Source organism: Trachinotus anak, unplaced genomic scaffold (assembly GCF_046630095.1).
Source record: "Trachinotus anak isolate AG129_WGS33_773 ecotype Australia unplaced genomic scaffold, CSIRO_AGI_Tana_v1 ptg000014l, whole genome shotgun sequence".
NCBI lineage: Eukaryota > Metazoa > Chordata > Actinopteri > Carangiformes > Carangidae > Trachinotus > Trachinotus anak.
In genome coordinates this window covers 19,027,232-19,042,052 of record NW_027273865.1, presented here as the reverse complement: position 1 = coordinate 19,042,052, position 14,821 = coordinate 19,027,232, and the positions used below count along the sequence as shown (strand labels likewise).

Genomic DNA, 14,821 nt, shown 5'->3' with positions numbered 1-14,821 from the left:
ATTGGCAGCTGCTCCTACAGGTTACATGACTTTTTACAATCAGTGATTACTTTGCTATACAGTACATTTTATTTTTAGTGGCATTCAGCCATTTCCGCGCTGGATTACTTTCTCTCACATAAATTATATGTACCGTACTTAAACTGATAAAAACTAAATTACTCATAATGGCCTATTTCAAATTAATATGTATCATATGACTGTGTCATAATTAAGTTTTTTATGTTCCAGCATGTAAAGCTGGAGCTAATTTTAATTAGGTGATATTGCAAATGTTATCCTGCTATATGTTCTCCTCAGGTTCAAAAATTCTTTATTATTCCACTGTTTCTTCATTCGTATCTCCTTCTAACGGGTTCAGCATAGTTACTCCATTCAAACTTTAAAATGTTCAGCTCAACTAGGACATTATTGGATGTATTAAGTTGTTTCATACATTTCATACTTTCCAAAATATTCAATGTTTTTGTGACATTTTTTCCCATTTAGATGAAAGGACGGTGTGTTCAGTAACTCCAGTTTTCCACTACTTTTCGTACATTTTTCCACCCCTTCTTCTCATTCATGCTTTCAGGTATAAACTCCATGTAGTTTAGTCAGATCATTGTTTTTGTTGAAAAAACATTAATATATATTCCCAACAAGGGGTGCAGTGTTATGTGTTTAAGTACCAGAGCACACCTTTGAAATTTCTGATTTTCTAAGGTTATGTAAATACTGTTCCTATGTGGCAAGTTTAAGGACATTATTCAACTATAACTGACCACACAATCAAATCATTTATGAATAATTCATAAAGTCATCATGTTGCACCTTCTTTATTTACAAAAAGAACAGGTTACAGTAATACTGATTGGAGAAATATGTCCATATTGTCTCAATATCTTCGTTATCAGTCAAAGGACTAAGACATAAACAATTCTGTGAATTTACTTCCCAAGTTTTTTAAGAGAAATTAGACTGTCCTGTAAAAAATGAGCCAATAGGTCCTATGTGCAGCAGGCCAAGACTGATGTCGACACCCAGTGGCTGTAGTAATCATGACAGGAGCAAAGGGAAAAGTTTGGTGTCATAGTAGCTTAAATGACGTCAACACTCATTCAACAGTGATGACCATGTTTTATATTTTGTTTTCTCACCACCCCATAGACAGTTGCAAAGGATACTATCCTGAGATAACTGTATAAAGTCTGTGGAGTTTCAAACAGTAAACACAATCTGCAGCCTTGGATCAATGTAAAGCTTCATGTTGTTTCTGATGGTTTTACATAGTTCTGTATATTGGTTGTACTGTCACAAATTCAGGCATCATTGAAAGTGAGCACTTCCTGCACATGTACATGAAACTCTTTCAGGTCAAAGATGTTTCATGTAAAATGTCAGCATGCGATGAAGTAACTAACAAATATCTCCCACCGATTCTTCAAGATTGATCACAGTGAGACGTCCTTATAGAAGCTGAGGTTGGCAGTAGTTAGTTCAGTGTGAGGGAAACAAGGCAGAACAGCTCTAATGTAGACCTGTTTGTTTTTCTTGACGGTTATTTATACTTGAAGGACTCATGGTCATTTCATTTTATTACTTTTTACATTTTCACTTTCAAAACATTCTGTTTTTTAAGAAAGTATTAGAAATATAAACAGGGTTTATTGTGTAATATATCAATTTAGCGCTTGAGGAACTGAAGATTAATAATGATTTTGTATTTTTCAATAATCATAACACTAAAGATAATGTTCCAAATAATATTTCAGATTCGTCCAAACTTATAACACATGCAACAGGAAACAAACTTTTATTATCTGCATCACAAACAGAAAGAAATGTTATAATCTGTTGGTGTCAGTGCTGCTGTTTTTTCTTAAATCACTCATCCAACTCCATATAACAGACACATGCGGAATGACCTTATTGCATTTAACCTTTTCTTTACCGCCTGTAGTATCTGTTCTTCCTGGATCTTGTTGCTGATATAACCAGTTTGCACATCTGGTCTGGATTTACGTTGGTTATGTTGTGAAGGGTGTTATCGTGCAGCAGGTGTGCATGTAAACAAGTTTTGTGTGCAGAGCAGGCTTTTTCCAATAAACTTTTAAGTGATTTACAGTGCAGTTTAAGCATTTTCCACACCATAAAGTTATGATGAAAAGTGGAGGAAATGTAACACAACATGTTGTCCTGATAATCTTAAAGCAACAATACAATCAGTTCAGTTTAGGTGTTAGACAGCAGAGAAATGACACTCGAAAAGGAAAAAAAAAAAAGTGTGATAACATGAATTTACTGAAGGAAATTAGCAGAAAGGAGATTAAACAGAGAGGGCTGATGGTTCTCAGTGGGCAGCTCTTTTCCTTCTGTTCCGGCAGGAAGTTTTCATCCTGGCAATGTGCATCTTTCTTAGTTGTTTAATTTTCTTTTGGAGAGCCTCAACAACCTCAACCGCCTCCAGTTCATAGTTCTCTGTTTGGACCCTCAAAGCCATTTCTCTTTGGAGCATCTGAGTAAGCTCCTTGATGTCTCGGACCAGAGCATCCTGGTTACTCCCCTCCTGTTTCAGCTTGTCAGCGAGCGTCTGGCTTTCAGCTGACAGCTTCTCTGTGACCATTCGGGCCTCCTCCAATCTTTGGAAAAGAGCCTTGCTGATTTCAACAGCCTCCAGTCTCCTCCTCTCTACCTCCGCCCTCAGTTTTCTTTCTGTCCGGAGCTGGCAGTCCAGGTCTCGATAGAAGAGGCCCTCGTTCATGAAGCCTGTGAGGGTTTCAGCCTCTGCCTGGATCCTCAGGTCTTTTTCTTCCTGGTGCATTTGCTGCAGCTTCAGGATTTCAAGATGAAATTGATCCTGTTTGCTTTTCTCAGATTTGAGCTCAGCTGAACACTCCTCAGACGCCTTCTGTATGTCCTCAAGTGTTTTGAAGAGAGTCTCAGCGATCTCCACAGCCTCCAGTTTGTCTGCCTCTACCTGCATCCTCAAGTGCTTCTCTCTCTCGAGCTGCTGGTTGAGGTCTTTCAGCTGCTGTTTGGCTTCGGTGAGCTCAGTGGTGAGCATCAGCTTTTCAGCTGAATACTGCCTTTTTGCTTCTTCAAGTTGTTGAAGTTCCTCCACTGTTGGACGGCAGGCCACCCTCTCTGCTCTCACCTCCTGGGTCATGGCTTCAGTTCTCTGAAGCTCATTATCAAGCTCCTCCAACTTTACGTGCATGACCTGGGTTTCAGCCTCTGCCTGGACCCTCAGGTCATTTTCTTCCTGGTGCATTTGCTGCAGCTTCAGGATTTCAAGATGAAGCTGATCCTGTTTTAGTTTCTTTGTTTTGAGCTCAGCTGAACACTCCTCAGAGGCCCTCTGCATTTCTTCAATTGTTTTGAAGAGAGTCTCAGCGATCTCCACAGCCTCCAGTTTGTCTGCCTCTACCTGCATCCTCAAGTGCTTCTCTCTCTTGAGCTGCTGGTTGAGATCCTTCAGCTGCTGTTTGGCTTCAGTGAGCTCAGTGGTGAGCATCAGCTTTTCAGCTGAATGCTGCCTTTTTGCTTCCTTAAGTTGTTGAAGAAGTTCCTCCACTGTTGGACGGCAGGCCACCCTCTCTGCTCTCACCTCCTGGGTCATGGCTTCAGTTCTCTGAGGGTCATTGTTAAGCTCCTCCAACTTTACGCGCATGACCTCCTTTTCCTCCCTCTCAGTTGTGATTTGAGCTCTGTAGTGCAGTTTCAGCTCATGGTTCTTCAGCTGCAGAGCCTCCATCTCTCCGGAGAGTTTGCTGATCTCCTCCTGATAGATGCTACAGAGGTCGTTGTACAGGTGTTGGGCTCTCAGTTTCTCCATTCTTGATTTCTTAGAGTTGCTCTCTAAAAATGTGCCTGATGATAACTCACTCACTGGGATGAGTGTTTGTGTGAAATGACAAAGGGTTCCCCTCGACTGAAGTTCTGCTGTGGAACTGAATTATTCTTCTATGACATCAGACAGAACACTGGAACCTCGTCATGTCAGCGCTAAAATATTATGTACAAGTACAAGACTGGTGATATTCTATATTTTTCTTCCTGTCATCATGTCGTTTATTGACGAGCACTGTGTGTATGAAAGCCTGTAGAGCTCCATTATTGTATGACATGGCCCTTCATTGCCATAAACACACAGACACTGGTTTATTTTGACTCAGTTCCCCACACACCATCCCGTTGCCCCAAATAATCACTATAGCACCAAATGCAGTTTCCTCCTGTTTGTTTCATAAAAACTACAGTGAGCAGCTGTATATAGTTATAAAGATATAAATATATTTGTAAGGGGTTTGTAAAGATTTGTGTCTTCTCTTGGCTTTGTTTGTTTAAAAGTAATTCTGGTTTATGATTCATGTTCAGTGCATATATATTAATATTTGGAGAAAAATCTCATATCACATTTAGAACACTTACAGCATTCATAGTTATTTCCTTTCTCTGAATCAAAATCATGAGCATTAGCAGATCCTTTCATCAACCAATCTCATACAGCAGCCCTTTAAACTCTGTGTAACCTTATAACATAGGCTTTATTGTTTATTATTCATATCTGAAGAATATTTTTGTATCAAGCTTGTCCCTGTTGATCTCTGTTTATCTGTTTGCCTTGTATCATGCTATTTTATCGCTCTTTGTCCTCACCATGTGGGATGAGTCAGACCCACAACTTGTAACGTTTTTCATTGCTTTGCTATTTTTCATGCTGAATAGGGCTGCAACTAATAATTATTTTAATTATCAATTGATTTTCTGATGAATTCCTCAATCAAATGTTTAGTTTATAAAACAACAGAAAACTGAGAAAAATGTCCATCACCATATCCTAAAGCATGATGTCTTTGGTTGCTGTTTGGAAAACTTTATATAAATTATATAATTTGGCAGTTTTTGTCCTTTTATATTCAATTGAGAATTCATATATTTAATATATTCAGCCTATATTTAACACTTTATTTTAGTATTCTTTGAAAAAAATTCCAATGCATTTTTTTCTAGAATTTCATATCTGTGATAATTGTGGAGACCTGTCCAGGGTGTACAACGCCCTCACTCAGTGTCAGCTGGGACTGGTTCCAACATCCCCACAACCCTCAAAGCATAAGCAGTATAGCGAATGGGTGGATGGCTGGATTCCTTTTTTTTTTTCTTTATTATCTATTTGTTTTATGCTTAAATTTCAAGACTACTGAGACATTACACTATGGAAATTTCAGTAACAACTTTGGGTTTCCTAAAACTTTGGACTGGTAGTGCACTCAATGCTCTTTTGTGTTTTTTAATAACTAGAAAAAATGCTTTATTTATTTATTTTTTAAAGAAATGCCTGCAGTTAACACCACGTGCCCCCAGTTGGCATGCCAAATCAGTAGCATGATGATTGTCAAATTAAATGAAACAAGCAAACATTCACAACTGTATGTGATAAACCAGGATTACATGATTAGGTAATACATGGTTCAAATCAAAATGATTTGATAATCAAAATGTATTTATCCCATTATCAAGTTGAAATGAAATGTGCAAAACACTGTCAGAATGTGTGCATCACTAATATGTTTCTGATTTTGATTAAAAATAATGTTTTTGAAATGTTTGTGTTCATCAAAATTCAGTGAAATTTAATAAAACCTGATTAATCTATTTTTTGTGTGTGTGAATTTTATTGTTTATCAATCTCTTTAAATCAATTTTTAACAGTATGAGGTCTTCATGTCATTTGGAGTGACCACTCATCCTGTGGAGTGACCAATAAGAGCAATAACGGTATTAAATCTAAAATAAAATATGTCATTTCTGTGGCTGAAATATCAATCACTGATAAAGTATGCTTAAATGAATGGTTTTTAAAAAATTTTTTTTATTAGTTTTATGCAATTTATAGGAAAAATAAGTCTCCAGTACATTTCAGATGGCCACTGTGACTTTGTAGAACAAAAATATGACATAATTACATACAAAATGTACAGGAAATGAATACTTTGCTGAACACTTTACATTACTGTAAAAAAAAAATGTTCAGCGTGCTGAGGAAATTAAATAATTTAAAATCAATCACAGTCACACTACGAGTCCAGTTCATCCTGGGTGAAAGAATACTATCATCACTTAATTTGAAATGCTCACATGCATTTATGTTTACTCCACATTCTTCAACAATTGCAATAAACATCCTTATTTTGTGCATTTGGCGCGGTAGGTGGCGGTAGTGTGGGTTAGGGTTGGATAAGAGCAGCGTGCTGGAGCAGGCGGAGGAAGAAGCTGCATTAAGGGAAGTGCCGCAGTGAACCCAGCTCTGTTCTCCGCTGCGTACATGTCGGCTGGGGTTTTTATCAGCTAATCAGAACAAACGGAACTCATCGATTATTTTTTAAACTATATATACACACGCATATTATTCTTTCAACACAACGGCACAGGATGGCCACCGGTAAGTCAGCTTGTTTTCTTTCTCATTGTAAAATTTAGCTGATGATCATGAAAAGTAGGTCAAGTAGCATTGGAGCTAAATTAGCCGCTAACCGCGAGGCCGGAGGGAAGGGTTCGTCTATTTCATGGAGCGTCTTTTTTTTTTTTTTTTTTTTAGCACAGTAAAGTTAGCTTTATCGGGGGTTTGACTAAACTTTTTTATAGGCAACTAGCTTTGTGAAAACGCCTTTTGAAAGTTAACCCACTGTTGGCGGATAGGTGTGTGGTATTACAGCAGCCTGAGCAGGGCCTCGGCTAACGTCTGTGTCTGCTAAATGCCTCTTTGTTTACACCGATGCTATTGTTTCCTCGGCTGAAAGAGAAAAAGAAAATTGTGCTAACCGAACAAACGCAGCTTTTGTTTAAGCTGCTGTTACTTATATATAATCGCCGTGTTTTAACACAAGACTGTTTTTTTGAGGAGGATGGACCGCATTTCTGAAGCGAGGTTGGTTGGTTTCGTTTCAACATTTAGCCCAAACCACGCAGAAATTGACCGCCATTTTTTTTTCCAGCATTGGCGTGGCGACGGGCCTCTCCTGCTGCATTCAAGCATCTGCCGTCAAGCCTACACAGCCTCACAGGCTGCTTAGCCACCTTCTTATATGTAGTAGACACGTTTTTTTTTACCTCCTGTTCTCCTACTAAAAAAACACTGTTTTATTCCCCCTTTCAGATTCGGGCTACGGTGGCTCACAAAGGTAATGTGCAGAAGATAACATGTAAATCCTCGCATTAATTGACTGTGTATCTTATTGTATCGAGCATCATTGCCCAAATCAGTTGAATTAAGCTCTTCGTTTGTATGAACAGATATAAACTGTGAAAAAATAATGTTAAGATGGATTCAATGAGTTGAGCTGTGGGCTACAAACCGAGCCACGTTTCTTAGCCCTTATTTGTTTACATTTTGATAAATGAAATGCACTAAATTAGCAAGTGATGTTTTTTCTGTTCAATTTGGTGTTCTGACAACAATCACTTTATTACTTTTGGTAATTTTCTGCTAAATTCTATTATCAATCTGGCAACACTGGATATAATTAAGCCACACAAGAGTTTCTAATGTTCCTAGACCTGGAAGCTAACTACTTTCATCATGTGTCTGCAGCTATGGATCATATGGTGGTCAGCAGAGTGGACAGGTGAGGCCCTTTCCCAAATTAGAGTCTCCTGGCTGTAAGAATCATAATTTCAAATGATCTTTTCTTTTTTATTATAACCTATTTAATTGGCCTTTCTGGTTGACAGGGTTATGGACAAGGAAATGGCAGTGGCTCTTATGGGGGACAGAGTTACACTGGCTATGGACAGCAAGGTATGATGCAAATATAAACCAGAGTAATTTTTTTACAAGCTTGTTTTGATATTTGTGTTTACAATATTATCATGGTGTTCTAGCAAACATTTCTAAGATAATTGTGATGGGATTTCTTGCATCAAAAACTATAAAACAATGAATTAATGAAATATGTTAAAAGAAATTTGATGTTTCTCAGTTTCTGAACTTTTGATTTTGTTTTTCACTTGTTTTAGCAGATGGTTTTAGCCAGTCTCAGCCACCGAGCTATGAAAGTTATGGGCAGGATTCATCTGGGTAAGATACACATTGTTTAATCTGTCGGCATGATTTTCACTGACTGTCACTTTTCCTTTCAATATGACCTAGTGCATTAAAAAGTAGAATAATTATTTCTCATAATTTTAACCTAAAAAATATGAACATTATTAAACGATACAGATCTGTACAGCATACTGTTACACATGTAAAAAGTACAGATGCAGAATTTGTTTTGCAGCAGTCTGAAACGCCGATCATGGAAACCAGCAAACCAGTTATGCAATATAGTTAATTTGACTAATGTTGCCGTACGTGTTTTACCTGTTTAAGTCTTTGGATATAATTATTTGGAATCTCTGTTGCTCTGACTGTAATGATTTTTCTAAAACTACTTCAAGGTATGGCGACAAGTCGTATTCTTATGGACAGCAAGGTTCCTATGGTGGCCAGGGGCAAGGAGGAGACAACTTTGCACAGCAAACTTCTTACGGCAGCCAGGGACAGGGCGCTGGCGCTGGCACTGGCAGTGGATATGGTAGCCAGGGGCAAGGAGGTGCTGGCTATGGAAGATGGAGTGAAGGTATGACTAACTGGATCTTAAAATAATATGGTGAATACATCTATGTTCTGTAAGCACCTATGAATGCAACACAAATGTGTTAACTAGTAAATCAGATTGTATATGTATACTCAATAAATCTGTCTGTACCAGGCGAAAGTGGTGGTCAGGGTGGAAGGTTTGGACGTGACCAGGGAGACCGTTCAGAAGGAGGGGGCTTTAGAGGCAGAGGCCGTGGTGGCTATGACCGTGGCGGATATGACCGCAGTGGTGGATACGACCGTGGCGGATATGACCGCAGTGGTGGATACGACCGTGGCGGAAGAGGTGGACCTCCTGGTATGGGGTAAGTTGCACAGTGCCACTGCCCCCAAGGTACCTCTATACACTGTGAAATGAGACATGACTTGTTGTCGCTCTCCCCCATCATCCCTCATCAACTACAAACCATCCACATAATTGATTTTCACCACTCATCTGCTTTGTGCTCCAGATCCCCAAACTCTGGTAATATTTTTTTGTTTAGTTTTTTTTCCAAAGTTGTCACAGACCACATAGGTAATATTCACCACCCTTCTGCATTTTGCTCCAGTTGCCTGAACCGTGTCAGAATTTCTTTAATCAACCTTGATTCACTCAGAAGTTTTTACAGAAGAGACATGCAGCTTTAAATCGATCCTGATTGGTACTTGAATTTACTGTAGGTTGTGGTTAGAGGATCCATTCATGATTGAAGTCTGAGGTCTTAAATAAGTGGAGACTGAACATGTCTGACCAAATAGGAGCTCTAAAGGCACCAGAGACCTTGTTGTGTAACCATCTTATCCCAGACATTGGGACTGTTTTGTTTTTTGTCCCCCCCTCCCCCATTTCTGCAACAGAATGGCCAATAGGAAACCTAGTGTCAGAGACTATATCTAAGTGAAATACCAACATTGAAAACTTTCAGAGCTTTACCTAAACAGATGATGCCGTAGGAAGAAAAATGCTGCAGCACATCATTAAGATTTCTTACACAGGAAAAACATGTGCTCTTGTGAAAATGGGCCCATTTCCCACTTTAGGATCTATAAAACTAGCACATCAGTTTTGAAGGGAGATTCTAGCTAAGGTACCCATCTGCCTAATCTGCTCGGGAAAACAAAATGGTATGTTTTGAAATTTTTTGGAGACCAACTTTGGTACGTTTTTGAGAGCTCCACATGCTGGGTGACCAGGTAACAATGCGAAGCCAACTGTTATAATAATGTTTTGTCTACTGCATATTTGTTCTACATTTAACATATATCCTGAGACCAGTGAAAACCTTTTTAAAGCAGCCAACAAGCGGTTCTCACATTTTGTAATTTGACCTTGATCTACAAAGAGCGAGTATTTTCTTTTGCTGTGCTTCCTTTATTTTTATCAAAGTTAAATCTCCAGCTACCATACTTTTTAAATGCCAAAAACTCAACTTTAGTTTGTTCTTGTGCTCCGAGGACCACATAATAGTTTTTGAACAATGGAAATGCCACTGAAACGATGCCCTTAGACCTGGAGCCACATCTTCAGCTGCTTCACATTCAACAGGTTTCATTCAAGTGTTGTATATTTGACAATGGCGAACATGTGTATTGTGTTAACATGGATCTACATTTTATACTACAGGTGTTCAGAGTGATTGAACTAAAACTTGGACCTCAGTTAAAGGATCTCATAAACGCACTCAGTGGAAGATTGCTTATAAGTTGCTACACCCCTTCACACCAATTTGGCTTCTCATGTTTAAGAAAAAACACATTCAGCTGGTTTTCCAGCTCTTGGTATCCAATCTGGTCAAGTAAATAGAAAAAGTACCAAATTTGTTTTGTAAATGGTGACCCAGTGACATGTGATAATTGTCTTCACTCGTCTGCCTGATTGTTAAGTCGGAGCTGCCTAGTCGTCTGTTCATTGATCTCTAATGTCAAAGACTAACACATTCCTCGTGTGAGACATTTCCACCATAGTCGCACACCCTGGCAGGAGTGCATACTGATGGGGATGTAGGGGAGCTTTGAGCTCTCAGTTGGGACAAAGGAAAAGCCATCATATCTCCAATTTTTCCTCTGCAGAGGTGGTGACCGTGGTGGCTACAAAAATTACGGTGGTAAGTGACGAGCATCAGAACTGTGTCGGTGGGGGAGGAAAGAACTTGAGTTAGCAAAAAGGAAAAAAAAAGAGGGGGATTTAAAAAAAAAAAAAAAAACTCAATGAATGCCACCATTTTCATGTCCAGATCCCAAGGGACTCAACCTATTATTCTAGGCAGGATTTCTCATAAGTGACTTCAGATATGGTAAAGAACATGGAGCCTGAGTTGTAAAATAATGGTATTGTTGCATGGGCTGATTGTAAATGGCAAAGGTGTTCCCAGGACGAAGAAGGAAATCTTTCTAATACTGGAGACATTTTGGTGGTTTTCATTTCTGGTGTAAGCTCAAAAAAAGAAAGCACAACAGTTTTGTTCTTGTTGCAAGGTGTTGGTATGTGGTGCAACGGTATGAAAAAACCCATCAGAGAGCTGTAAACATGGGCTTTGCTTAATTTTCTTTGTATCATTATGCATTGGTAGGGATGAAGTTAATAATTATTTCTGTGATACAGTATGGACAGTTTAAGATTCCTTCCTCAAGTGTTCTCTTCCATCCTCTCCTCTGTTTTACAGGCTCTCGAGACTACGGCTCAAGGGATGAACCAGGTAAGACTGGTTTGGAGTAGTACATGATTAATGAACAAAGGTTTGAACTGGTATATCAGCCCTAATTGAAAATGTATCCTGTCACTGTAATCTGATATCAGAATGTCGATATACTGCCTGAATGATCTCCATATATAATCATTCACATACAGCCAGTCCTGATTTCATAGCTGATGTCTCCTCTTCTCTGATCTCTTTCACAGCTGGAGAACAGGACAACTCTGACAACAACACCATTTTTGTCCAGGGGCTAGGAGAAGATGCTACAGTTCAGGAAGTTGGCGACTATTTCAAGCAAATTGGTATCATCAAGGTGAATAAGTCATATTACATTACATGGCACTAATTTCCTTTTACTTTCCTTATGACTATTTAGCAGCCAAACCATGTGTCACACTGCAGTTGTTTTATTTTTTTGAACCAGTTATCTGAGATTTAGTTGAGCATTAAACCTGTTTGAATTACCTGGCACTCCATCCCAAACAGGTGTAGAAATGGTGAATGCTATTGAATCCACTGAGAATTTAATGTTTTGTTTTGTTTTTTTGCATTTAGGTGAACAAGAAGACCGGCCAGCCAATGATCAACATTTACTCTGACAAGGCCACTGGGCGGCCAAAGGGAGAAGCTACAGTATCATTTGATGACCCACCCTCTGCCAAAGCTGCTATTGACTGGTTTGACGGTAAGAGCCTTGGCATATTTTTAAAATTCCCAAGTAAAATTTTAACATCACTTTCACAGATGTGTTGTGTTGTAATTTCAGGCAAGGAATTCAATGGAAAACCCATCAAAGTATCATTTGCCACCCGCAGAGCTGAGTTCACACAGAGAGGAGGTGGGAGAGGGGGACGAGGAGGTGTGTAATGGTGGAGCTGTCCGAGGCCTCAAATACCAGACGAAAGAGATTAAAACCAGTTTCTAAATTGATGTATCTGTGCTGGATGTTGCAACTCTGCTTTTAATCAATTGTCCTTTTTGATTTTTCAAGGTTTCAGGGGTCGTGGTGGCGGAGGACCCAACTTTGACATTAAGGGAGGAGACTGGCCCTGTCCCAACAGGTTCGTTGGAGACGGTTTCATGTTTTTATATAATTAAAAAAAACATTAATGTATAGCAGAAGTGGGTCATTTGGCCGAATTTGTAAAGTTGATTGATGTGTGTAAAATGTCCCATCAAATCTCTCTCTTCAGCTCTTGTGGCAACATGAACTTTGCACGGCGGCAAGAGTGCAACAAGTGTGGTGCACCCAAACCAGGAGATGCAGGATTTGGAGGTGGAGGTGAGTACTTTCACTTGAGTAGCTGTTCCGATGCTGCTTATCTGTTCACATTGTTGAAAACATGTTAGATTGAAAATAACTTGACCAAATTCTAGATAAAAAAATTGACTAGGGCAAAAATGATGTGATTGCATATACAAAACAACAACAGCAAGTCTGTTCAGTCAATGGGTTTTTTACCCTGTTCCAGCTTCCTCTTTTTGCACTGACATAATTGTTGTGATTGTTCCTAGACCGTGGAGGCAGAGGCGGTTATGGTGGTGACAGAGGTGGTGGCTTCAGAGGTCGTGGAGGTTTCCGTGGGGGAGACCGTGGAGGCTACGGAGGAGGTGGTGGTGGTGGTGGTGGAGGATTTGGAGGTGGCTACAAGATGGGAGGAAGGTTTGTGAAAGTTTTGTTTGTTACATTTTTCACATTTTACATGAAAGCTCGACCTTCTGCATGATGACTCCTGCATAATCTGTCTTTGCTGATGCAGTTAGATTATATGACCAGAAGAGGGTGTAGCTTGCCTGAGATGAGTAAAAAGGTCCTGGATCTGTAACTTTGTTGAAGACAAATGTCTCCCAGTCTCATACTACATACTATCTACCCACAGCGTGCACTATATGCCAATCTCTCCAAGAATTCAACAGGTTGTGAAAGCATGCATTAAATTCAGTTGTTTTTTTTTTTTTTGTTTTTTTTTAAATGAGAAATGTTTTAAATTGTATTTACAAAGGTAAATAATTGCTCTTGTCTACTGTAGTCAGTAACATCAGTCCTAAAAGGTTTTTGTATACGACTGTAGGTTGTCAGGAAGTGTTATACTCTTCTAAGCTAAAGTGGGATTGTTGTGCTGCAGGAGGCTGCCCCATCCTGTTTTGTGGCGTTTCAGTTGGCATCATTTCAGCTGTAGCCAACACTGTCAGTAGTAAGGCCACTGCACTGAAGCTCCTTGCTTTAGTCACTTGCACATTAAGTGAACTTAATGAATCACTCATGTTAAAATGGTTAATCCAAGTTTCATTAATAATGTATAATTAAGAATGTATGTTATATGCCACTGGGAAGTAATGAAAAAGATAGAATAATGAATTATTCTAGACCATATTGCCTCTACTTGTTTTCCATCACACTTTCACATTTAGTATAAATACTCAGTATAATGGTTATGAAATTTCATTCTATGGAAAAAAAAAAGCCTTGAATGTGACTATCAATCCTGTCACAGGAAATGATAAAATACTTATGCTTGTTGTCAGTAAAACATCACTGGCCTTTAAGCTTAAAGACATTGAAAAATGAAGCTTAAGTTTTCCAAGTGAGAGGTTTTAGAAATATTTAATTTTGTCAGTTTTCTGCTGTAACCACAGTAAATGCCTCCAAACTGGGTGTTTAGGTTGCCATCCTGAAACCAGGCTCTTTACGTCCCTGCTTATTAAGAAGCCTGAAGTGTCTAGTATCTAATATTCATGCAGCACACATGGCGTTTTTGTGCCCTTTGAGTATTTGCAAATTTTGATTTATTGGTACTCACTGACGGTGAAATGCTACATTAATAAAGGGGTTGTTAAAGGAAGGACGGTTGCTTTACTGAAAGCAAATTATGTTATCCATATACAGATTTAAAAGGGGAAAGGGTGGGTGAAGGAGAATTTGCCACTTTGTCATCCTCACCATAACTGTTAATTTAATGACAAAAGCTAATGTTGGTCTTAAAAAAACAGCCAGTAACAGACATTGTCTTTTCCCCACAGAGGTGACCGCAGAGACGACAGAAGAGACCGGCCATACTAACCGTTGAACAGATGGAAACCATTCCAGCCCTTGAGTTTGTAGTGGAGGGAGGGTTTAGTTTGGGAAAACTGGGAAAAAGGATCAGGAAAGGGGATATATCAGATATTCTGATTTGTGTACCTTTTTTGCAGCCAGTGCATCCCAACTATTGCTGTTCATCTGTGAGTGAGGGGCGCATGTGTTGAGCTAATGTGAAGGGACTTTGGGCTGAGTGGAACTGTTGGCATGTTTTTGTTTTGTTTTTTTTTCTTTCTTTGTACATCCTTTTTAATTTTCTCTCAGACTCTAGTTGGGGATGTTTTGTGAGGTAGACTTCATACCATTGTTTTGTATGAACGAATAAAATGTTTTACTTGGGTTTTTTTTTTTTTTTTTTTTTTTCAAAAATGATATTAAAAACTGTGATCTTTTCTTCCTGCTTTGTGTGACTTTATACCCATCACTTAAAACACATAA

General features: G+C 39.0%; 2 protein-coding genes across 7 annotated transcripts; one reads left to right on the top strand and one right to left on the bottom strand.

Annotated features, from left to right (window-relative positions):
- Positions 1-2,332: 2,332 nt before the first annotated feature.
- Positions 2,333-3,817, bottom strand: LOC139632434 (trichohyalin-like). The gene has a single exon (XM_071497353.1). The coding sequence runs from the start codon at positions 3,815-3,817 to the stop codon at positions 2,333-2,335; it is 1,485 nt and encodes a 494-aa protein (XP_071353454.1).
- A 2,460-nt stretch (positions 3,818-6,277) lies between these two features.
- Positions 6,278-14,776, top strand: taf15 (TAF15 RNA polymerase II, TATA box binding protein (TBP)-associated factor). 6 transcript variants are annotated; one of them, XM_071497296.1, is made up of 16 exons: positions 6,284-6,427; positions 7,142-7,166; positions 7,577-7,610; positions 7,717-7,783; positions 8,002-8,062; positions 8,425-8,606; positions 8,739-8,931; positions 10,679-10,713; positions 11,272-11,304; positions 11,508-11,617; positions 11,860-11,989; positions 12,071-12,163; positions 12,296-12,365; positions 12,498-12,586; positions 12,820-12,967; positions 14,326-14,776. In XM_071497296.1, the coding sequence occupies exons 1-16, from the start codon at positions 6,418-6,420 to the stop codon at positions 14,363-14,365; spliced, it is 1,320 nt and encodes a 439-aa protein (XP_071353397.1). In that variant the 5' UTR covers positions 6,284-6,417; the 3' UTR covers positions 14,366-14,776. The 6 variants fall into 6 exon arrangements, with proteins under 6 accessions (XP_071353401.1, XP_071353397.1, XP_071353403.1 ...); XM_071497302.1 differs by having other exon boundaries at positions 12,498-12,580; positions 12,946-12,967; positions 14,326-14,516; XM_071497299.1 differs by having other exon boundaries at positions 12,498-12,580; positions 14,326-14,516.
- Positions 14,777-14,821: the final 45 nt, after the last annotated feature.

Bases quoted from the DNA above. Each gene is read 5' to 3' on its own strand.
- LOC139632434 (XM_071497353.1), bottom strand. From the start codon at position 3,817: ATGGAGAAACTGAGAGCCCAACACCTGTACAACGACCTCTGTAGCATC.
- taf15 (XM_071497296.1), top strand. The intron at 7,784-8,001 runs GTATGATGCAAA...CACTTGTTTTAG, and splicing joins CACTGGCTATGGACAGCAAG to CAGATGGTTTTAGCCAGTCT. The intron at 12,366-12,497 runs GTTCGTTGGAGA...CTCTCTCTTCAG, and splicing joins GACTGGCCCTGTCCCAACAG to CTCTTGTGGCAACATGAACT.